Source organism: Paroedura picta, chromosome 7 (genome assembly GCF_049243985.1).
Source record: "Paroedura picta isolate Pp20150507F chromosome 7, Ppicta_v3.0, whole genome shotgun sequence".
Taxonomy (NCBI): domain Eukaryota; kingdom Metazoa; phylum Chordata; class Lepidosauria; order Squamata; family Gekkonidae; genus Paroedura; species Paroedura picta.
The window spans coordinates 13,435,319-13,460,524 of NC_135375.1; the positions used below are offsets into that span (position 1 = coordinate 13,435,319).

A 25,206-nucleotide genomic window follows, 5' to 3' on the forward strand; every position below is an offset into this window, starting at 1 on the left:
ACCCCACCTGGAGTGCTGTGTGCCTCACTTCAAAAAGGACGTGGACAAAATTGAGAGGAGGGTGACGAGGATGATCTGGGGCCTGGGGACCAAGCCCTGTGAGGAAAGGCTGAGGGATTTGGGAATGTGCAGCTTGGAGAGCCGGAGGCTGAGGGGGGACAGGATGGCTCTCTTGAAGACTTTGAAAGGTTGTCACTTGGAGGAGGAGGGCAGGGAGTGGTTCTTGTTGCCAGCAGAGGAGAGGACCTGCAGAAGTGGGTTTAAACTATGTATAGAATGGTAGAGGCTAGATATCAGGATACCCCCCCCCCAATGAGTAGTTCAACCAACTTCAGCAAGTGTGTATTTATTCTCCTGAGGCTGTTTCCGTTGGCTGCAGAGGAAAGGACACACAGTAATGGGTTTAAACTACAAGTACAACGATATAGGCCAGATATCAGGAAAGAAATGTTCACAGTCAGAGTAGTTCAGCAGTGGAATAGGCTGCCTAAGGAGGTGGGGAGCTCCCCCTCACTGGCTGTCTTCAAGCAGCGGTTGGATAGATCCTTATCCTGGATGCTTGAGGCAGATCGTGCCGGCATTGAAGAAGAAGAAAAAGAGTTGGTTCTTATATGCTGCTTTGCTCTACCCAAAGGAGTCTCAGGGGATTGGACTAGATGGCTGGCATGGCCCCTTCTAGAGCCTCTTGTGGTGCAGAGTGGTAAGGCAGCGACATGCTGTCTGAAGCTGTCTGACCATGAGGCTGGGAGTTCGATCCCAGCAGCCGGCTCAAGGTTGACTCAGCCTTCCCTCCTTCCGAGGTCGGTAAAATGAGTACCCAGCTTGCTGGGGGGTAAACGGTAATGACTGGGGAAGGCACTGGCAAACCACCCCGTATTGAGTCTGCCATGAAAACGCTGGAGGGCGTCACCCCAAGGGTCAGACATGACCCGGTGCTTGCACAGGGGATACCTTTACCTTTACCTTATGGCCCCTTCTGACTCTATGATTCTATGATAAAAACTAAAGATGTTGCTACCAACCACCTTAAAACGCTAGTTGCCACTGTGAATACTCCTGCATTTCCTGGAAAAAAATGAATGTACAATAGAGAATGGTTGCCACATAGCAGTGGTATTTCTTTCCCACCTTCTTTAGTAGGATAGAATAGCTGAAAATGGTGGGATTGCCTCACAGCAGTATTCCAAACCCACAACCACACCATTCCTTTCATTGAGACAAAGCACAAGACCACAGCTCGGTGCCTGCATTGTGCTGTGTTGATTTGGGCTAGTGTCTTTCGTGGCCGTGCATATGAGACAGCAAATGAAATAGGCTTCAGGCTCTTCTCCTAAGCCAGAAAAATATTATACAAAGCGAAAGGAAATATTGTAATTGGGACAAACCTTTATGAGAAATAAACTCATCCCAAGAACAAGAAGATACTGGTACTGAAGATAATTTGATGGCTTATCTTGTAGCCGTGCCAAAGGGCTTGCCAAGAGAGGTCCTGGGATGATGCAGGTCACGTGTTTTTGCTCTGGACAGCAGCCACCAAATGTGCCAGGCCCTGATGCCGCAGCCCGCTTGGACCTAGCTGTGTGAAAACAAAGGCATTGAGAGCAGTTTTCACCCCTGGAAATTTACCAGACCATTTGCAATCAAGGTCAGCATGGTTTTGTTACAGCTGTACCAAGTTTCCAAAACATCTTAAAACAGATATGTCTAGCTCTTTAGCAGTGTCTCATTTTGGGGTCTGTGAAAATGTCCCATCTCCCCGCAATTCCTTATGTTAAAGCCCGGTGGTTATAAGATTACCATAAACTGAACCCCAGTTGTTTAAAGTTGGTATGTCACAGCAGAGGGGTCCCCAGCCTCTCTGAATCTGCAAGCCTCTTTGGGATCTTGAAGCACTGCTGTGGGCGCAGCAACAAAATGGCTGCCGCAAAAGAGATGCCAAAGAAGCCAGCAACAAAATGGCTGCCGCAAAAGAGATGCCAAAGAAACCAGCAACAAAATGGCTGCCGCAAAAGAGATGCCAAAGAAGCCAGCAACAAAATGGCTGCCGCAAAAGAGATGCCAAAGAAGCCAGCAACAAAATGGCTGCCGCAAAAGAGATGCTAAAGAAACCAGCAACAAAATGGCTGCCGCAAAAGAGATGCCAAAGAAGCCAGCAACAAAATGGCTGCCGCAGAAGAGATGCCAAAGAAGTCATCAACAAAATGGCTGCCATTACCTATCTTCAGTCACGATGAAGATCCTTGTGCTGTGGTGGCAGCTACTTCCAAAACAGTGCATTTAAAAATCTACACAGCCAATCTAATTTCCAATGGCAAATCCAAAACATCTGGCCATACTGGCTTTCTAAAACCATTTGTTGGGTGGATAGAAGGGTGGCATGAGATTACTGGGTGATCTTGACCCCTCATAAACTCTCAGGCAGGCCTACCCCACAGGGTTATTGTGATAGAGCAGAGGAGCGGGAAAGCAACGGTTTATGCCACTTTCAGTTCCAACAAGGAACAAAATGCCTAGTGCAAATGCAGCTAATCTGAATTACTGATAAGTGGTATCAATTCACCATCTCCTGTACTACCATGCCTAGGGGTGACGGCACTTGTTTTAAAAAGCCAGTTGGAATTCAGGATTCCTGCCTCTGCTGGGAGCCAACTCGGTGTCATGTTTAAGAGCAGTGGCCTCCACAGGCAGTCAGCTGGATGACCTTGGGCTAGTCACAATCCTGATAGATTTGTTCTCACAAAGCAGTTCTGACAGAGCTCTCTCAATCCCACCTGCCTCACAGGGTGCCTGCTGTGGGGAGAGGAAGGGAAGGGCGATTGTCAGCTGCTTTGAGACACATGGGCCAGTCACAGCTCTCAGTTCTCTCTCTGCCTCAACTACAGCACCCTAGCAAAGCACTCGTTCCCAGCTGTCATTTTAAAGGGAGATGTGCTGTCAGTACCTTTCCCCTTATAACTCCCCACCCAAAGGGCTAAAGACTTATTTTTCAAAAGGAAACTTGGCACTAGAACATTGTTGCAATAGATCATAATGGTATCATGTTATACCATTATAGCAGTTACAGAGCAGTTACAGTTTTTGTAAAACCTGAAATAGCTCCCAAGGGGCAGAGGGGACATCTGAGTTACAGACACATGTCCTCAAGGGCTATGGGCCAGGACACTTGTCCAGCATTCCACCTGGCCTGTAACCACCTAACCAGTTTAACGCATAAAACAGGTTTGCATTTCCTCCTCCACCTCCTTTCTGGAATCATTCTCAACTCGTGTCCTGCCTCAGCTAACTGGCCAGAAGTGTCCCATAATAACATATTGCGGTGGAATGTACTGTCAAATCTCCACTGATTTATGGTGGCCCGAGAGGATTTTCCTAGCCAGAGAGGTGTGGTTTGCCATTGCCTGCCCTTGTGTAGCCACCTGGACGTCCTTGTCTATCCTCCATCCAAGTATTTGACAGAGCTAACCTTGTTTTAGCTTCTGAGATCCGACGCGATTAAGCTAACCCGGGCCATCCAAGACAAAGCAAAAAGGTCATAGCTACACACTGAACATTGATCATTATACCCTGTTACATGAGTGTGCTTGGTGGGATGGTGCGGGGGGCATATATCAGTCACGTGGCTCTTTGGGCTGATGACAAATGTGGCCCTTTTTGAGCCAGCAAGAGCACTGGTGCTCTCTCTCATCTTAGAGGACTTCCCAGGTTCATCACCCTAAGGAGACAGTCGCCTCTGAAATGTGGTGAAAGAGCGCCACCTTATGCCAGGAAGTGTGTTAAGTGCCATCATGGTCTTTCTGACTTGCAGTGACTGTATGAATTAATGATCTCCAAAATATCCTCCCATTAACAGCCTTGCTCAGGTCTTGCAGGGCAGAGCCTGGGCTTCCTTGGGTCATCCACTTGTCCAGCTCCATTCAACTTTCCCTAGCTTTATCCTCAGTGACCCTTGCCTTCTTATGATGTAGGGTTGCAGGCCTGTGGGACCAGCCAGTGGGGAATGGGGGGGAACTTACTGGAACAAGGAAATAAATGCAGTGTGTCTGAATCACCCAGGAGTGATGTAGCAACTCATTGATGTAGGGAAGACACTCTAGTTTGTGGGCAAAATCTCTATGGTAGAATTAGCTTCTTACCATGGGCAGGGGAGGTCAAACTGTAGCTCTCCAGAAGTCCACAGACTACAATTCCCATGATTGGGGCTTATGGAAATTATACAATTGGGGCTCATGGAAATTGTCGTCCAGAGAGCCAGTTGAGCAAACCCGTGTCGTACTTTTGCCCCCAAATCACAGCATCACATTACCAATTGATTTTGCTTCGTATTGGATCACAAGTTCAAATGTAAGCCGCCTTGAGCCGCAAGGGAGGGTTGTACATAAATAAATAAATAAATGAACGTCTCTGGTATTCCTGTAACACTTCCGGGTCACATCACATTTACTTCCAGGTTCTTCCCCGTTTTGTAACGTGTGAACTCTTGACTGAGGTACTGGGAGATGGTGTAATGGGGTGAGGAGGATATCTTCACCTTGAGGGCCTTCTCCCGGATACTACTGGCCTTGAAAGCCCCCACAGGGTTGCCACGAGTCACCTGTGCCTTGACGGCAAAAACAACCAAAAATATAGAGTTGCGTATCATCTGCAGCTTGATGACAGCCAACCCCAAAACGACGGACGATTCGGCCAAAGGTTTTTACACAAAGACTGAAGATAAGGTGCCCTGGAGTAAGGTGACCAGATTTTAACATTGGTAAAGCGGGACACCATTGACCAGAGGGGGGTTCTCTTAATTAAAAATTTGGTCTATATGGAGAAACAAAAGTTTTCATAGAATGCATAGAACGCAAAAATAGTATTGTGATACATTTTTTACTTGCAACTTAAACACAATTTGCCAGGTGCCCCCAGATGTCCCTCCAAAAGTGGGACAACCTGGTCCCCTTACCCTGGGGGTAGGTCCCACACCAATGAAAGCTGGTCTCCAATGGCAATTCTTCAGGTCCAGTCTTTTCGCCCCCCCCCTCCCTTTTTTGTTAGAAAAAACTGCAACAGAAAACCTCCAAATTCTGTTTTTATTTCTCTAAAGGAGAGGCACATTGAATTTATCAGTTTCCCCCCCCTAGCTCTTAAACCTAAAACACAACCTAACCCTGACATACAATTTGTTTAATAGCTCCCTTAAAGGTTTGCGTACACAAGACCCCTCAAATCCATGTGCGTTTATGCAAAAGGGCCAGTGAGACAATCCACCTGAGAGGAAACAGTGTTGATAAACACTACAGTGATAGGAACACAGGGCTCCCACCCGTGTTGTAAGGCGTGTTGAGCAGATGCTTCGCAGGCTAATATTTCGTCAAGGAAATCCCTCTTCCGAGATTAATTTAGTTTTACGTTCAGCGAGAGGTAGCAGGAAAGTTACGGCCGAGTTAGCAGAATTCGGAATTGTCTAGCTATTTTCATCGGAGAAAGGAAACGAAATCAGACTTCGCTGTTGTTCCTTTCCTGTTCGGGACGGTTTACGATGGTCCTTTCCTGAATTAGAAAATACGTTAGGCTGTTTTTCTTCCTTCTTTATACTTCTGGCAAACATGTAACAGTTGATGGTGAGTTCAGCCTTGCGATACTGGAGACTCCAGGGAGGCTGCTCTAGGCCGTATTCTGAATGATGACAGCGATCCCTTGGCCGCCTCCGATGCAAGCAGAACCCACGGCGTATTTACCTCCACGGCGCCTGTAAAAAGGGAACGGATCAAGACGGGGGGCTGCGTTAGTCTGCCTGTAGCAGCAGAAAAGGGCCAGAGCCCAGGAACACCTTCGAGACTAGCAAAATTTGTGGCAGGGGGAGTTTTCCTGACTCTTTGCTCACTGCTTCAGCAGAAAAGAGCCAGCGTGCAGAAGCACCAGCGTATCTGGGGGACCGCCTGTCTGAATACATCCTCCAGAAAATTGCCGGGTACAGCCAACACCAACCGGCTGAGAGTCCCTGTCTCCATGGAAGTACACTTGGCCTCAACCAGGGGCAGGCCTTTAGCCCTGGCTGCCGCTTGTGCAAGTGCCTCTTGTGGCGCAGAGTGGTAAGGCAGCCGTCTGAAAGCTCTGCCCATGAGGTTGGGAGTTCAATCCCAGCAGCCGGCTCAAGGTTGACTCAGCCTTCCATCCTTCCGAGGTCGGTAAAATGAGTACCCAGCTTGCTGGGGGGTAAACGGTCATGACTGGGGAAGGCACTGGCAAACCACCCCGTATTGAGTCTGCCATGGAAACGCTAGAGGGCGTCACCCCAAGGGTCAGACATGACCCGGTACTTGCACAGGGGATGCCTTTACCTTTACCTACCCACTTGTGCAATTGCTCGCGGATAAAATCAGGGCCCTGACGGAACTTTGCTCAATCACATGCAAGACAGAGCTCTTCCACCAAGCTTTTGGTTGAGGCCGGAGGAAAACTCACGTAGTACCATCCGGTTGGGCTTCCTGTATTCCGCCCGTCCCCCCTCTCTCCCGTACCCATGGGGCTTTACTGCTCAACGATTCGGTTGCGAGGTAAAACTGTAGCTTACTTTAAAGCTTTTATTTTCCTGGGCTCCAAGATCACTGCAGATGGGGACTGCAGCAAAGAAATTGAAAGACGCTTGCTCCTGGGGAGGAAAGCTATGGCAAATCTAGACAGCATCCTAAAAAGCAGAGGCATCATCCTGCCAACAAAAGTGCGTCTAGTCAAGGCTATGGTCTTCCCAGTTGCAATGTTTGGCTGCAAAAGTTGGACCATAAGGGAGGCCGAGCGTCAAAGAATTGAGGCTTTTGAACTCTGGTGCTGGAGAAGACTCTTGCGAGTCCCTTGGACTGCAAGGCAAAGAAACCGGTCAGTCCTAGAGGAGATCAGCCCTGACTGCTCCTTAGAAGGCCAGATCCTGAAGGTGAAACTCAAATACTTTGGCCACCTCATGAGAAGGAAGGACTCCCTGGAGAAGAGCCTAATGCTGGGAGCGATCGAGGGCAAAAGAAGAAGGGGACGACAGAGAATGAGGTGGCTGGATGGAGTCACTGAAGCAGTGGGTGCGAACTTAAATGGACTCCGGGGAATGGTAGAGGACAGGAAGGCCTGGAGGATCACTGTCCATGGGGTCGCGATGGGTCGGACACGACTTCGCACATAACAACAACACTTTAAAGCAAATTTTACCTCTTGACCTCAGCGCAAACCCAAAGCAACCCAAAGCAGTAAGTTCCACTCCCATGTTCAGAGGGTGGGAAATCAAGGCGATGTACTTGAACCAGCCTCAGGAGAATAAAAACACACTTGCTGAAGCTGGTTCAGAAAACCTCATGATAAGGCGGCCATCGCTAGAGGATCCCACCAAGACCTCCCCCTCACCACTCACCTTAGTTCATGAACCAGATGAGCAGTGATCCTCGAACCCGAGGCCCCCAAAGGGTGACCGAGGGCGATGGCTCCTCCATTGACATTTGTTTTCTCAGGGTCCAGGCCCAAAACCTTCTCAACCGCTAAGTACTGTGGAGCAAAAGCTTCATTGACCTTGAAAAAACACCAGAGATGAAAGTAGAAACCATAAAGTTAGGCTGCTACCTTACGGGACGTACCCCCGGGACGTACAGCTGACCTCAACCAGGGCCAGGGCATTTTCAGTCCTGGCCCCAACCTGGTGGAATGAGCTCCCGGGAGAGCTAAGGGCCCTGCCAAAGTTACCAGCTTTCCGCAGGGCCTGCAAGATGGAGTTTTTCTGCCAGGCGTACGGTTGAGGCCAGGGCAGGGTTTTTTCCAACTGGTTCCCAAATTCATCTCGGCCCCGGCTCTCATTACATTAGATTACATCTAGTGCCCCACCCTGAACAAGGAGGGATTATGAGAGATTATGGTTGCCAGCCTGATTATTTTAATGGGGATTTTATTGGGGTTTTATTGTTTTAGAATTTTACATGTAAACCGCCGCGAGGCTACGGCAAGTGGCGGTATAGAAATCAAATGAATGAATGAAAGAATATCTCACTCTTAATATCTCACTCTCAACATCAGAAGGGCCCTGCTGGGTCAGACCAGTGGTCCATCTAGTCCAGCATCCTGTTCTCACAGTGGCCAACCAGTTCCTCTGGAGGACCAACAACAGGGCCGAGAGGCTGAGGCCACCATAAGAACAGAAGACGGACCCTGCTGGATCAGGCCAGTGGTCCATCCAGTCCAGCATCCTGTCTCTCACAGGGCCAAAACCCAGGTGACATCAGGAGGTCCACCAGCAGGGCCAGAACTCCCTCCCATCAGGAGGGCCAGAGCCCACCCACTGTTGCCCCCCAAGCATCGAGAATACAGAGCATATTTTATATACTCCAATGCCTATATTTTGCAAGCCACCTTGCACCGCAGGCAGAAAGGTGGGCTATAAATTAAGGGACTAAATCAGGGGTAGTCAAACTGCGGCCCTCCAGATGTCCATGGACTACAATTCCCAGGAGCCCCCTGCCAGCGAATGCTGGCAGGGGGCTCCTGGGAATTGTAGTCCATGGACATCTGGAGGGCCGCAGTTTGACTACCCCTGGACTAAATCAATCAGCCCTGTTCCTGCGTTCCAAATTGCTGCACTTAAAAGGTCAGCAATCTCTCTGATCGAGCTGGATCCATAGCAGGCTGCTGGCTCGGCTTTTTGCTGAGCTCTCCCTACCTCAACCAAGTCCATGTCTTTCAGGGAAAGGCCAGCTTTCTTCAGCACTTCCGTAACTGCAGGTACGGGACCTACATGGCAGAAGAAAGAGTCCACAGAGGAGTTGGGTCACAATCCTTCACGGGCATGAAAAAGGTGAGGCTACCTGCAGTTCTTGGGTCCATGCATTTTGCTTTGACCCTGGAGCCCTTTCCAGTCCCCAAACCCATTTAAAGAGAATGCAGGAGAAAATATGAAGCTGACACCCACTGAGTCAGACCATGAGTCAGCCAAGGCTACTATTGCCTACTCTGACTAGCAGCATCAATCCACGGTTTGAGGTCATGGTTTTTCACATCACCTATTATCTGTCCTTTTTTAGAAAATTGGAGGTGCCAGGGATTGAACCGGGGACTTTCTGCATGTGAAGCGGATGTCCTCCCACTCAGCCACAGCTTTACATACTTCTAGCACAGTGGTTCTCAACCCTCCTAATGCCGCAACGCTATAATACAGTTCCTCCTGTTGTGGTGACCCCCAACCCTAAAATTATGCACGGGTTCTTTCACAGGAATTAAACCGAAACTGACCAATGGCGTGAAGATCCCTTGTTCAGGATTGTATAGAAATTGGTTTTTTTTTTTACGGGGTTTCTTAGTTCAGTTATGCCTCTTGTCCCACCATGCCAATCTCGCTCTTTTCCGCTGCCCCAGACAGACGAACGCTCTATCTCGATCTACCCCGCAAGGCTGTTGTGAAGATGGCATCCTCCCTGGCCAAGCTGCTTGCCCTGCTGCGACCCTTGTGAAAGGGTCGTTAGACCCTTTCACAAGGGTGAGAACCACTGCTCTAGCAAACAGCATCTCCCCATAACATAGAATCATAGAGTTGGAAGGGACCTCCTGAGTCATCTAGTCCAACCCCCTGCACTATACAGGACACTCACAACCCTATTGCTCATCCACTGTAACCTGCCACCCCCTTGAGCCTTCACCGAATCAGCCTCTCCGTCAGATGGCTATCCAGCCTTTGTTTAAAAATTTGCAAAGATGGAGAACCCACCACCTCCCGAGGAAGCCTGTTCCACTGAGAAACTGCTCTAACAGTCAGGAACTTCTTCCGGATGTTTAGACGGAATTTCTTTTGAATTAATTTCATCCCATTCATTCTGGTCTGACCCTCTGGGGCAAGAGAGAACAATTCTGCTCCATCCTCCATATAGCAGCCTTTTAAATACTTGAAGATGGTTATCAGATCCCCTCTCAGTCACCTCCTCTCCAGGCTAAACAGACCAAGTTCCCCCAACCTTTCCTCCTACGTCTTGGTCCCCAAACCCCTCACCATCTTTGTTGCCCTCCTCTGGACACAGAAGGATGGATCCTCATAACAGAGGGCTGGATCCCATGCCTGTGAATCAGGACAGGTGGGGACCACCATGCTTCTTTTTCTCAATCACCCAGAAGATTCCCCATCACCATAACTTACCAATGCCCATGATATTCGGGTCACAGCCCGATGCGTGGAAAGCTACAATTCTGGCCAGGGGGGTGAGGCTGTGCTTCTTGACCGCCTCTTCGCTGGCAATGATCACAGCTCCGGCTCCATCGCAGACTCCCTAGAAATAGAAGGAAATATACTGATACGATCCTGGGCTGGAAAAGATGTGGTCCAGAAGCTAATCCAAGATGGCTGCTGTGACAGACAGTCCCTGGAAAAGGAGCCTCTGCGTGCTGTAACAACGGCTACAGGTAGTGAGGGGTTAAAAAGCCTCACCAGGCAGTAACAGCCAGGACGACAGGCTGCTCTGAGCTCTGAGAGTGGCCACCCAAACAGAATCATAGAGTTGGAAGGGACCTCCTGGGTCATCTAGTCCAACCCCGTGAACCATGCTGGACACTCACAACCCTATAACTGACAGTGTAACCTGACACCACCTTAAATCCCAAAGCTGGGTGGGAGCTGTTATACTGGCTGTGGACTGAAGGGAAGGGGGTTCAATCTGGGTTCAGTCTGAGACTAGTCAGAGAGAGGTCTGGTTCAAATCTTTCGCTGAAAAATCTCCTCTGAGGAGAAGATTGAGTTAGAGTACAGGGTTTTCAATAGAGAGCTAATCCACACAGGTCAACTAGGGCAGTTAGTATGGTTGAGGGACTTGGGAATGTTCAGCCTGGAGAAAAGGAGGTTGAGAGGGGACATGGTAGCCCTCTTTAAGTATTTGAAAGGTTGTCACTTGGAGGAGGGCAGGATGCTGTTTCTGCTGGCTGCAGAGGAGAGGACACGCAGTAATGGGTTTAAACTTCATGTACAACGATATAGGCTAGATATCAGGAAAAAGTTTTTCACAGTCAGAGTAGTTCAGCAGTGGAATAGGCTGCCTAAGGAGGTGGAGAGCTCCCCCTCACTGGCAGTCTTCAAGCAAAGGTTGGATACACACTTTTCTTGGATGCTTTAGGATGCTTAGGAGGCTAATCCTGTGTTGAGCAGGGGGTTGGACTAGATGGCCTGTATGGCCCCTTCCAACTCTATGATTCTATGAATTTGGCAGAGAATATTTGGGCAGGCAGGTGTTTGTCCCAGATTAAACAAAAGTGTGAGGTGAACCCTTCTAAGAAAGAGCATGTGGAACTGGGCCTAGTTGTGAGGGAAATCAGGGGAGAGTTCCCCAAGATACACGTGTGCAAGGGAGAGCTTCAGTCATCTCAGGAAGGGAGAATGCAGTGGCTCAAGCTAATAGCACCAACTCTCTAGGATCCAGGGAGAGTTCAGGGGAGCTCTATAGAAGACAACCTTCAAGAAGAAGAAGAAGAGTTGGTTCTTATATGCCGCTTTTCCCTACCCGAAGGAGTCTCAAAGCGGCTTACAGTCGCCTTCCCAGTCCTCTCCCCTCTCAAGGAAAAATAAACATATTTGTTGCGGACAAACACAGAGAAAGAAACCTCTTACTGTAAAAAAATTCATACCATCTGTAAGAAAAACCTGTGAACAATCAAAAAGCCTGTAATCAAGAAGTAGAACACCCTTTCTCAACTTTTTTACAGTTGAGAAACTCCCAAAACGTTCTCCAGGCTTCAGGAAGCCCCAGAAGTGGCGTGATCACATACTACTAAAGGGAATGATTTGAAAGTTTCAGCGTTCTGAAGCGAAAGCATTATGTGACTGTGTTATTATGGATGTTTGAGCCCTGTTGTCATACCACATTTTCAATTTTCAAAAGTTTTCGGCTCTGGCTGCGCAGAATTTCTAAACAGCTAATGATTTAATTAAGGACTCAGAGAGATGAATGAAGGACCCAGGAACTTTTTCACTTTTCTGAGCCCTGCAAGCCGTCTCCCAGTTAAAAGATTCAAACCACGTGACTCACGGAGGCGTTTCCGGCGGTGACGGTCCCGTCCTTCTTGAAGACCGCAGGGAGCTTTCCCAACTGCTCCACGGTTGTCTCCGGCCGGGGATGTTCGTCTCGATCCATGCTCTGTTTCCCTTTCTTGGTTTTCACTTCGATGGGTGCCATCTCCGCCTTGAAGTAACCTGCTTCCTGAGCTGTAGCGTGAGATGGCCGGTCAAGGGAGACAACCCAAAAAAGTGTTATCAGACAGTGACTATCGGGAGAGGCCAGGCTAGCCTGATCTCATCACATCTTGGAAGCTAAGCAGAGTCACAGCCCTGGTTAGAAGAAAAGTTGGTTTTACACTCTGCTTTTCACTATCCAAAGGAGACAAAGCAGCTTATATTTCCCTTCTCTTACTCTGCGCACTTTGTGAAGCCGGCGGGCTAGAAAGCTCTGAAAGAACTGAAAATGGCCCAAGGTCACCCAGCAGACCTCATGTGTCTCAAAAGGCCTTACAATCGCCTTTAGTTTCTCTCCCCAGAATAGATGACCTTTGAGGTAGGTGGAAGTGAGAGAGTCCTGAGAGAACTGGGATTGGTCCAAGGTCACCCAACATCTCATTTGTCTCAAAAGAGCTCACAATTGCCTTTTCTCCCTCTCCCCAAAAGATACCCTGTCAGGTATATAAGGGTGAGAAGGCTCTGAGAGAACTGGGACTGGTCCAAGGTTACCCAGCAGGTCTCATGTTTCTCAAAGTGGATGACAATTACTTTCCTTCCTTCTCTCCACAACAGACACCCTGTGAAGTAGGTGGGGCTGAGAGAGCTCTGAGAGAACTGGGATCAGCCCAAGGTCCTTCAGATCTCATGTGTCTCAGTGTGGCTTTCAACTGCCTTCCCTTTCTCTCCCTTCAACAGGCACCTTGTGAAGCAGGTCAGGCTGAGAGAGCTCTTAGGGAACTGGGGATGGCCCAGGGTCACCCAGCAGGCCTCATGTGTCTCAAAGGGGTTTACAATCGCCTGCACTTCCTCTCCCTGCAACAAACACCCTGTTAGGTAGGTGGGGCTGAGAGAGCTCTGAGAGAGCAGTGATTAATGCAAGGTCATCCAGCTGGCTTCACATGGAGGAGAGGGGAATCAAGCCCAGGCCTCCAGGTGAGAGCCTGCTGCTCTTAACCTCTACACCACGCTGCTTAGTACCTGGATGGGAGACCACAAAGAGAGTCTAGTGTTGCTGCATAGTTTTTATGTAGTTTTTATTCTGTTTTTAACTGTGCACTATAATAAATATTCAATATATTACAGTATTTTATTCTACAGCTCAACTTCTGAGTCACTACCTGTTTAGGTTGGGTTGTGTTCCTTTTTTGGTTTTGGTGCTGCATAGATGCAGCCAGGTTTTTGACTTTAAAACTTTATGGAGTTTTGTTTATTTATATATATTTATGCATTGCATTTATAGTTTCCATAAATTGGCTGCAATTTGACAGTGCTTTCCACACACATGCAATTACCATGACTTGCAGTCCTGAGGTGAATATGGAATGGAAGCCCATCTTAATGTCTTCCCTGCTCACTTTTTCAGGCTGCCTGACAAGGCAGATTCGGCCAAATTGATTCAGCCGAATCTGAACCAGCGAAGGGCGATTTGCATTCGGCCTCAGTCAATTGGGGCAGAATCTGGAAAAGTCTGAATGTTTTTCCTGTTCACATGCCAACAACAAAGCATAGAGACTGAGGCCTCCATAAGAACCTAAGGAGAGCTCTGTTAGATCAGACCAGCGGTCCATCTAGTCCAGCCTCCTTTTTCACAGAGTGACCAATCAGTTCCTCCGGAGAGCCAACAAATAGGTCAAAGAGGCCGAGGCCTTCCCCTGATGTTGCCTCCTGGCTCTGGGATTCAGAGGTTTAGTGCCTCTGAAGGTGGAGGTTCTCCTAGGTCCCCCTGGCCAGTAGACACTGACCAACTCATCCTCCACAAATCTATTTAATCCCCTTTTATAGCTGTTTCTTCCTGTGGCCATCAGTGCATCCCCAGGCATCTTCTGGCCACCCAGAAGTCTCCCTCTGCAATCGAAAATGGTCCCATTCCCACGAAGATGGCCTTCAATTCAAACCGGGGGTGTTGGTTTGAACCTTGGCCCTTCTTACCCACCCGCTTTCCACCTCTGCTGCGTCTTCACTGCGTAGCGATCGCAGTCTTCTCTCGTGATGCTGTATTTTGCAGCTAGATTTTCAGCCGTCACTCCCATGGGGGTTTTAATGTGTTGATCCGTCAGCCCTGCCCACAAGGTGTCTTCCATCTGCGCAGAAAGGGAGAGAATCACACCACAGTAAAATAACATAATTACGGCATACAAGTGCTAGGGTGTGATTCTTTGCATGCGACACTTGTAGAAGAAAGGTAGGGGTAAAAAAAAGCAAATCCCCTAATCCGGGGGTAGTCAACCTGTGGTCCTCCAGATGTCCATGGACTACAATTCCCAGGAGCCCCTGCCAGCGTTTGCTGGCAGGGGCTCATGGGAATTGTAGTCCATGGACATCTGGAGGACGGTAGGTTGACTACCCCTGCCCTGACCAATTCCCAGAACAGCAGAACCATGCAGAGCATCGTTGTTCTACCTTTCTAGTACTATAACTTACTCAAAAGCATGGCTTTGTATAGTTTGCTTTGGCATCCACATTACAGCAAATGAGCAAAGTATTTCTTGCTTTGTGTAGAAATCATGCCACAAATGGAAAACATTAGTCCTTGTGGCTATAGCAGATACACTGAAACATGAGGACCCTCTTGGAAATTAAATAACATAAATAGAGGAAGAAGAGTTGGTTCTTATATGCCGCTTTTCTTTACCCAAAGGACTCTCAAAGCGGCTTACAATTGCCTTCCCATTCCTCTCCCCACAACAGACACCCTGTGAGGGAGGGGAGGCTGAGAGAGCCCTGAGATTACTGAAGAAGAAGAGTTGGTTCTTATATGCCGCTTTTCCCTACCCGAAGGAGGCTCAAAGCGGCTTACAGTCACCTTCCCTTTCCTCTCCCCACAACAGACACCCTGTGAGGGAGGGGAGGCTGAGAGAGCCCTGAGATTACTGAAGAAGAAGAGTTGGTTCTTAGATGCTGCTTTTCTCTACCCAAAGGACTCTCAAAGCGGCTTACAATCGCCTTCCCTTTCCTCTCCCCACAACAGACACTCTGTGAGGGAGGTGAGGCTGAGAGAGCCCTGATATTAATGCTTGGTCAGAACCGTTCTATCAGTGCTGTGACAAGCAAAAGGTCACCCAGCTGGATGCATGTGGAGGAACAGGGAATCAAATCTGGCTGGCCAGATCTACCACAGGGAAAGTGCACTGCATTAGCATGGGATAGAGGACAAGAGCGCCAGCCTCTAATCTGGACAGCCGGGTTTATTTTCCCACTCCTCCTCCAAATGCAGTCAGATGAGTGACCTTGGGCCAATCACAGTTCTCTCAGAACTCTCTCAGCCCCACCTACCTCACTGTGTGCCTGTTGTGGTGAAAGGAAGGGAAGGTGATTGCAAACCGCTTTGAGATACCTTCATGTAGTGAAAAGCGGGATATAAAAACTAACTGTGTCCGCACAGGCAGTGTATTTTTTAAAAACTTCTCAGATTTTTCCGCAAACCCAGGCGTTTACCGAAATGTGCAGAAAAATCTCCTTGGGGTCAGTGCGTCCCCTATCTGCCGATTTCACAGTTGGGAATCAGATATCTAGACGCCAAGAACCACCACAGCAAAGCAGCCAACGTCCAAACCTTGAGGTCAGTTCCAAATTTCGTTCCAAAGCGGATGTTCCGGACGGCGTACGGAGACTGGCTCATGTTTTCTGTTCCGCCGCACAGCACCACCTCCGACTCGTTAAGGCAGATTTCCTGTTGGAAAACAGCTCAGTAGATTCATTATATACAAGTTTTAAAGGAACTTTGATACAAAACCGAACGCTTTTGCAAAGTTAGTGATAATATGAACTTTGAAACGAAAAGATTGCCGGAGGGGGGGGGGAGAACTTGGAGATAGGAATGGGTGCCCCAGACAGGAGAGCACCAATTCCAGAGGAAGGAGAAGCCAGCACGTTGGACTTGAAGACCCAGGTTCGAATCCCCACTCTGTCATAGAATCTGCTCGGTGACCTTGGGACAGCCACATACTCACAACGTGGCCTACTTCACAAGGTTGTTGTGGGTAAAATGGAGGGAACGACGACAGTCTCCAAGCCAAGCTACCACGGTCTGTTTAAGGTCCCAAAGGCAGACTGCAAAGGAAGTACCTAATAAATATATACTACGTCTGATAGTGAAGAATGTGAAGAGTAGTCCTTACACCTGGTGTCTATTAGGAAGGTGTTAGAAAAGGAAACCTCTTCAGGGCATCTGTTTTCAGCCCGTTATGGAGAACCCAGCAGGCTCAAGGTTGTCTCCACACGAGCCAAAAATGCAGCCTGCCTGTGCATTTTTATTCTATTCCAGCGTGCTGTAATGGTTAAGAGCGGCAGCTTCTAATCTGGCGACCCAGGTTTGATTCCTCGCTCTTCCACGTGCAGCCAGTTGGCTGACCGGGGCTCATCCCAGCCCTGATAGTGCTGTTCTCACAGGGTAGTTCTATCAGAGCTCTCTCAGCCCCACCTCCCTCACAGGGTACCTGTTGTGGGGAGAGGGAGGGAAGGTGATCATAAGTCGCTTTGAGACTCCTTTGGACAGTGAAAAGCAGGGTATAAAAAACAACTCTTCTTCTTAATGGGAGAACACAGCTGACTGAAGGTCATCTCCACAAGAGCCAAGAATGCAGCCTGCCAGTGCGTTTTTATTCTATTCGGAATTAGACAATTTTCATTGCAACAGAGAAGCTTCCCCCCCTTTGCTTTTTTTGTGTGCCTGACTGAATGTTACGGGGTTTTCCTTCTCCACCATAAGGTTCTCTTTCTCTGAATGAACTTGAAGCTTATAGACTTGAAGTTATAAGCCTGTGTCTGAGGCTTCACAGGAGGTGCATCAGGGAAGTAAAAGAACCCTCAAAGGAAAAGGACGGGATAGCCTCCCCTTTTTTTAGGGCTCCCTGTCCATGTACTGCTTATCTTCCGAGATCTGGCAGGCTATGCAGGTCAGGGCTCCGATTCTGCAGCAGCAACCGATGGACAATTCAGTGCATCTTTATTTTACAGTCCCCATAGAATGCTGGCCTAGAGGGAAGAATTACGTGGATGCGTACACGTAGCAAGCCTGGAGGACCACAAGATCTACTCAAAAACCACGCGGATGGCTCTCGTACCTGGCAGCCACTGGCAATGGACTGGAACCCCGACCCACAGAGCCTGTTCACTGTTAGGGCCGGAACGGAGACGGGCACTCCAACACGCAACCCGACGTGTCTTGCGACGTAAGCCGCGTCCGAAGAGCTCTGCAAGAAACGCAGGAGAGAAGGCTCGATTAATTCTGCAAGGACCAGGACAGCAAATATAGACAAAAGGGACGGTTTGAAAGAAAAACCTCAGGGAAGGAGGTTTCAAATTGTTCTTTAAGAAGGTTGAAATACATGGCTTTCTTCGGAGGGGGGGGGGAGTTCAGTAACATTTAAGAAATGCCTTAATGTAAAACCAGAGGGCCGGGACACCTTTGGGGGTCGAATGACCCTTACACAGCGGTCGCGGCAGGGCAAGGAGCTTGGCTGGGGAGGCGCCATCTACACAACAGCCTTGCAGGGTAGATAGAACGTTTGTCTGTCTGGAGCAGCGGAAAAGAGCGAGATCGGCATGGTGGGACAAGAGGCAGAACTGAACTGAGAAACCCCGGGAAAGAAACCCAATTTATATACAATCTTGAACAATGGATCTTCACGCCATGGGTCAGTTTCGGTTTAATTCCTGTGAAAGAACCCTTGCATCATTTTAGGGTTGGGGGTCACCACGACATGAGGAACTGTATTAAAGGGTCGCGGCATTAGGGAGGTTGAGAACCACTGGTTTAGAAGCTGGGCACTGGACTGAAGTAGTAAACATTTTCTTTAGGCGAGATCATTATCCATTTACACTAAAATAACCCCCCCCCCACACACACACACGCACAATTTGAAATCCGTTTGTGGAATCAGCGTATGTCCATCCGCAACAATGTCAGCAGACGCAAATGACACAACAAAAAGTACCCCACGGAAAACAGCTTGCCTCGTCAGCTTGCCTCCTTAATACATTTGAACAGGAGCAGTTCTCGTTGATTTCTGGCTCCTGTGATACCAGGTCAACCCACCATAACTAAAACCACAAGGGACCGAGACCACGAGTAATGATGTGGGCGATTTCAGAGTCCTACCGACCTGCATGACGTTGCCCACGATCACGCTGTCCACGATTTCAGGAGCCACTTTGCCCGCAGACAGGGCTGCCCGGGCCGCAAACTCGGTGAGGTCAGTGGCGGTGTAGTCCTTGAGGAGGCCCCCATAAGCCCCAAACGGGGTCCTCTTGGCAGAAACAACGAACACACCTGGAAGGCAAAGCAGGAAAGAATCCTCACATCTGGATTAGCATTTTACTGAATCGCGGGAGAAAACCCCATTCGGATGGAAATACGTATGCAAGAATTATAGTGCTGGGGGAGAGGGCATGGCACACGTGGTTGGTAAAGCAGAATGCCACAAATTCAGCCGTGGAGCAACTTCGTAGTGGTACAGAAGGAAGCAATGAACCTAGGAAACCGGTTTTAGATCAAGGTCCATCTACTATGGCTGGCCTCATTTCGCCCAACTGTAAGGTAGTTTTCCCTGACCTTGACAAGATGGTCCCAAATCACCATGTGCCATCTCTGTCAAATAGCACAGTAGCTGCCTCTTATGTCCCCTGCAAAATCAGGACATCCATAGGTGAGGAAGGGGTCTCTACCTATTGGAAGACTCTTTTGGTTTGGGGAGAATATGCATTTGAAACCAGAAGACCCCTCCCTCCAAAAAAAAAAAACCCTGCCAATAAAACTCCTGAGCATGCCTTGTCGGGCATGGAATTACAAGAGAAGGTGAGTCTCGCAAAGAGGAAGGGGGGATGAGCCTGGGCAAGCCCTGAGTAAGATCTGGGGTCACCCAGGCCAAGCCTGACTATTCTTAACCACTATGCCCCCCTGGCTGTCTAGACCAGGGGTAGTCAAACTGCCGCCCTCCAGATGTCCATGGACTACAATTCCCACGAGCCCCTTCTAGCCCCAGCCGCTAACCCCCCCCCCCTAATCAAAAAGCAAACTCACAAGCTCCTCAAACTTTGGACTTATCAGTGTGTAAAATAGTAACAACCTCTATCAAGTAACCTTTGGAAGCAGGCCCGTTATCAACCTAAAGTGGATTTGCCACCTCTTGCAATTTAATTGTTGACAGAACAAACTTTTTAGGAGGGGCTGGGTATGTCTGCCTTAAGTTTGCTAAAAACCGTCTTTGCAGATTAAGGCAAGAATGTTACAGGTTTCTGTCTCCCGAAAAGCATGTCCAATAATGCCAATTTCAGCCAGCATTCAGGAAACCACGCTGAGCCCATCTATACATTACATTATAGTGAATCACATCTTTCCTCTCCCCACAACAGGCATCCTGTCAGGTAGGCAGGGCTGAGAGAGCTCTGACAGAACTGCTCTGTGAGAACAGCTCTATCAGGGCTGTAGCTAGCCCAAGGTCACCCAAGTTAGTATGAAGCAAAACAGAAGCACGGCCACAAGTGCTCCTTGGGATTCAGACAGCAATTCTGCAACCAGCTAAGAACGAGTTGCTTAACCAGTCACGCCCAGGCGCCTACTCAAACAAGACTCCTCTTAAAAGCGTGGAAGGGGAGGGCAGGCCCCGCGTACAAGTGGATCCGGCTGCTCACCGCCCCGCACGGCTCCTCCGCGCAGCCCTGCCGCCCTGACCGCGAGGGAAACAGAGGGGCGCCAGGCACACGCCTTCCCCAAACCCGACAGCAGTCCGCGACTAACAAGGCCCCAGAAACCAGCCAGGCGAGGCATCGCGGATTCCGCACGACACCCGATGCGGGTTGGTCGCGGGATGGGGCAAGCACGTCCGCATTGGATTGGATCCCCCACTCTTAACAATGCGCATCCAGGCGCGCGTGGCAAGCGCGGCGGCAGCAGGCAGGCCGGCGCCTTACCTCGGAGCAGAGCCATGGCGGCTGGCGGACCTGCCTCCTCGCCTGCTCGCGGCGGCTGTGCGCAAGAGGAAGCGGGGGCCGCGCGTCCCTCCTCGCCCTTTCCCCTACTTCGCCCTCGCCCCCGGCCGGCCCGTCCCGACGCCCGGCTCCTCCCCCGGCATGCAAGGAGCAGCCACGCCCCGGGGCCGGCGGGCGCACGGTTGGGGACAGGGGAGGTCTCCCTTCTTCGCCACCCCCCTTCCCTTTTGCACGCGGCCGAAGGGAGCCCGGGAGCCGGCGGAGGGACAAGGTTATTTTCCCAGCCAGGCGTGCCTTTGCGCCCCTTCTTCCTGCCATGACTCAGCACTTGAGCTTCAGCGTGCAATCTGCGCTTGCGCGGCGGGTTCTCATCGCTCCGGGAAAGAACTGTCGAGAGAGCGGCGGGTTGGGTTCCGCACGGTCGCGCCAAGCATTGCCGTAGCAACGCGGACTTCTCCCTGCAGAACCCCGCCCCCCCCAGAAGATTCCCTCATTTGGCTAAAGGAGGGGGTGAGACAGCTGTCGTGTTTGTTCAAATCCAACTTAATGCGCTTATTATTATAATTATTTAATGTTGGGTGAGATTAGAATGGCCAATACTGCAGGAATCCCTTGAAATCCTTAGGGGGGGGGGATCTCATTTAGGATCTGAGTTTACGTTTTCTTCACTAGTGCTTGTTTCAACAGGACCCTCAGGTCCCACCTGGATTTCTAGACTCCAGTGGGACTTAGGAACTGCAGCTCATCTTGGAAATGAATTATCTTGGAGCAAGTGGCTGCTTTGGAGGGTGAACTTTGTGGCGTTGTACATAGGAGTTGGGAACTGGCTGGAGACAAAGTCCTATGGGGAAATATTTAGCCTGGAGGTTGAGAGGGGCAGGATGGCTCTCTTAGAGGATTCGAAAGGCTGTCATTTGGAGGAGTAGGGCAGGGAGCAGTTCCTGTTGGCGGCAGGAGACAGGACTCACCATCATTGCTTTAGAGGCTTTGTCTATGGCAGCTGGTTGAAAGGCTCCTCAAATGCAAACAAGGTGGTGTCTTTCTATTGGTACAGAACACTGTGGTGAGCCATTCCATTGCAGCAGCTTCTGGGGAGACCACGGTTAGGTTCAAACTAGCCTGGGTTTAAATTATGGTTGGAAAGATACCATCTGGATACTGGGGATTTAAATTATTTTACAGAGTAGTTCAGCAGTGGAATGGGCTGCCTAAGGAGGTGGTGATCTCCCTTTAACTGGTGATCTTCAAGCTGTAACTGGACAGATACTGATCCCGCATGGAGCAGGGAGCTAGACTAGATGGCTTGGATGGCTCCTTTGCAACTCTATGATTGAGCTATAACCAGCTTCTCTCCTTGAGACACAGCAATGGCATCCAATTTCAGAGCTGTGGCAAGAAGACAACCAGGCCTGATGGCCAACTTCATTTGGGCTCTTTATATTCTCTATGTGTTGATCATTTCTGGTCCGTCTGCCCTGAACACACCAGAGGCAAAGTTGCTGGGAGAGGGCCCATGTCTCCTTTGACTGCATCCCCAAACTGCATCCCAGACAGGGAAATAATAAAGCCAGCTCTGACTGGCAACAGGTCCCCTGACGTGATTGTGGAAACTGTAAGATGGAATCATCAGAGAATCATGAAGTTGGAAGAGACACCCTGGGTAATCTAGCCCAACCCCCTGTACCATGCAGGAAATTCAAAACTACCTACACACCCACAGTCACCCGAATTCTATGTTCAGATGACCCCCCCACACAAAAAAACCAGAATCCCTGGTCAGTCTCGTCTGGAGGAAATTTGCCTTCTGCCCCCCAAGTGGTATACCAAACTTTCAAGAAGAAGAGTTGGTTTTTATACCCAGATTCTTTTCTACCTGAAGGAGTCTCAAAGCGGTTTACAGTCACCTTCCCTTTCCTCTCCCTACAACAGACACCCTGTGAGGGAGGTGGAGCTGAGAGAGCTCTGACAAGACTGATCAATGCGAACAGCACTATCACGGCTGTGTTTAGCCCAAGGTCACCCAGTTGGCTGCATGTGGAGGAGCAGGGAATGAAACCAGGCTCGCCAGATTAGAAACCACCGGTTTTAACCACTACTGCAGAATTTTTTTTTTAATTTAGGAGAATCTAATGAGCTGCTTGGAGAGACCCCCCCAAAAAAAACAAACAAACAAACATGTAGATCTGGCATTACTAGCTGCCAATTACTGTCTACTGTGGCCATGAAGTTTACTGTGGCCATGAAGTTTTTCTTGCCTTTCTAAACAGGCTTATTTCCAGCTTCACCCGCCTCTCAAGGCAGTTTTGGGTGACATTTGAAATGTTTACCACACTTTATTATTATTATTATTATTATTATTATTATTATTATTATTATTATTATTGTTATATTTATTTCCCACCTCTCACGACAGGCTCAAGGCGGGTCACAACAACTAACCCCATTAAAATTCCCATTAAAATATCAATCTACTAACATGACGGCTAAAAATCCCATCCCTCCCCCAATTATCAAAGAGGTGAAGAGGAAAGGATAGGGGAGTAGCGTACACTCCAACTCCTGGGAAACATTCCGTTTGGGGCAGGGGGGAAGCCCTTTAGAAACTGAGTACGAGTATGAGGAAGGGCCCAACTCCACCAGAGAAGGAAAAAGGGGAACAAAAGAAACACATCACATCCATCTCTCTTTGAAGTGTGCTAAAATGTTTTAAATGATATATTAACATGAATGGCTTAGCAAGAGAGGAGAAATCAAGGCATTTTGTGCAGGGCAAATACAAGTGAATCGGCTTCTTTTAAAAAAGTAAAGTCCCAGATATCTTAAAAACAGATAACATAAAAATTACATACACTGAAGATATTTAAACATGAGATCCTCTGGGGAGAGGGGAGGGAAATGAAAAATTTGCAGATAAATATTAAATATTTACTCTTTTCCTATGCCTCTCTAGACTAACCATTTCAGAATTGTTTTTACATATACATAGATATAATACATATAAATTAATTTCCTCGCAGTGCTGCACGTAAATACCATTCTCCTCTGGAAAAAAACATTAGCCACACAGAGTGATTTCTAAGACCCCCTGGAAAAAGTGGGGCCCGCAGCTGCATTCAGCCAGCCTGTTTAGAATCGTTCGGTGACCGTACTTGGAAATGGTGCAGTGATCACGAAGATCTTGAGGGGATGTCATTACACATCACAAAACCGGATACGCTCGTGCGGGTGTGCCTCACGAAACGAGAACCACTTTGTGAACAGGTGCGGACCTGTGTGAAGGCCTTGCCCCTGGTTTGTCCAGCAAGCAGGACAAAGCTACATTTCGTGTCGCTCTAGACATCTGAGGCATTGCCACCTGATGGGCATCTGCCCACAGACAAAACGGGAAAACGGCCTGCTTTTGCACTTCTAGCAACCTTCTAGCAACCTTCGATCTTCTTGAGAAGGACGATGTAGTGGATCTCTGCATAACAGATGTGGCTTGTATCCTGCTAATTACGACCGAGCCTCGCTTTTCTATTATTTGAGTGACAACAACGATGCGTTGGCCAATGACGAGAAATGTGACACTGCTGCTTTAACAAACATCTGCAGAGAAAGGAAGAAGTTGGAAAAGGGCAGAGAAAAAAAAATGAGCTTGTTCCACAGCAGGCAAAATGGCGGAAGGTCCCTCTTCCTTTTCTCAATAGCAACAAAGACGGCGTGCCGAAGTTCAGAGAAAACCTCCAACTTTATTAACTGAAGAGGACAATACCTGCTGGGTACGTGGTCTGAAGAATTTGGCTTGATCTGTGCCCACCTGCCCTATCTTGATATGTGCACGAAATCAGGAGTCTGAGTTGGCCATGAGAACTGTGGCTGCTTTCCCTTGTGAGGGTGAGCAAGATGGACAGTTGGGGTAGCTCTGAGGTTGGCCAATGAGCCCCGGGGACCTTTGGCAAGGGACTAAAGAGAAGGCTGAAGGCACGTCCAAGGAATCTGAAATGGCCCAGTTCCTGTAGCATGGAAGCTGCCTCTATTTTGCCCGTTATTGGCTAGGGAAGGCTTATGATCTAGTTGCTAATTAACTGAAGACAAGCAAAAGCTTGTGTTTAAAAGATTGCATTCCCCCCCCCCCCCCGGTGGTTCTTCGTAGCTTTCCTTTTTGGCTTCCAACATACACTCGACAGCAGCATTTGGCACCCAAGTGTGGCAGAAGCACGCAAATGCACAGTACTGAAATGTGCAGAATTAAAAGGAATGCCCTTTTCTGTCTGCGAGCCAATTGCAGGGTTTTGCTCGTGCCAACGAGGGGTTCTGGCCTGCATCAGCAACACACCCTCTGAGCAAACTGCAGAACTCGGAAGGCTCCTGGGATTAATTATCTCCTTTGAAACAGGCCGGTGCCTCGGATCTTTGCCTGCGTCAGGTCAAAACGCAGGAGGATCAAATCCATCGGGTGACGCTTCGTTCCAGTCAGGTTTGCAAGCTAATATACAGCACCGGAAATGAGGCCAGGGAGAAAAGACGGCACTCTCTTAGTTTGAGATCTATTGCTACAAGAGATGTGAGCACAGAGAGTGTTTTGGCAGGGCGGCATGTTTTAAAGACCGGACTAAGCCACCGGGAAGAACTACCTTTGTTGCAACCGGCCAGGTGTCAAAACATACTGTAACTTGCACTGAAATCGCTTTACCGCCTCTGCGTTTCAAAATCATGGCCTTTGCAATTGTCTCTTTGCTGGCGGAGGCGGCTTCCTGGAATCTGGAGACGGCCGTCTTCAGAGAGGTTTGTGAAGCTTAGTGGTTTTTGGTGCAGTTGAAAAAGCGCTGGCACAGGCAGATGCATTTTAATGACCATGGAGTGAGGGGAAGAGACGACCCTGGGCATTAATTTTGAAACACCCCCCTTGGGTCAGAAATCTTCTGAGCGTCTTTGGCAAATGGGAGTGACCGAAGCAGTCTTCTTTCTTTACTCCACTGGGAATGTGGGTCGATATTCTACAGAGAGATTAATCTCAAAGGCTCAAAGGCCACGTGCCAGGATTTCTTTAGGGAATGTTCACGCCCTGCTCTCGTGAGCTCTAAAATGCGGACGAGCAA

At 49.0% G+C, this 25,206-nt stretch overlaps 1 protein-coding gene across 1 annotated transcript; it reads right to left on the bottom strand.

The window, feature by feature from the left end:
• Positions 1-5,053: 5,053 nt before the first annotated feature.
• ACAA2 (acetyl-CoA acyltransferase 2) lies at positions 5,054-20,411 on the bottom strand. Its single transcript, XM_077346767.1, has 10 exons — positions 20,108-20,411; positions 18,301-18,467; positions 17,260-17,388; positions 15,750-15,866; positions 14,130-14,277; positions 12,012-12,187; positions 10,136-10,265; positions 8,672-8,742; positions 7,379-7,533; positions 5,054-5,731 (listed from the first exon to the last, which is right to left on the bottom strand). Exons 1-10 carry the CDS (start codon positions 20,121-20,123, stop codon positions 5,647-5,649), a joined length of 1,194 nt encoding a protein of 397 aa, XP_077202882.1. The 5' UTR covers positions 20,124-20,411; the 3' UTR covers positions 5,054-5,646.
• Between the last annotated feature and the right edge of the window lie 4,795 nt (positions 20,412-25,206).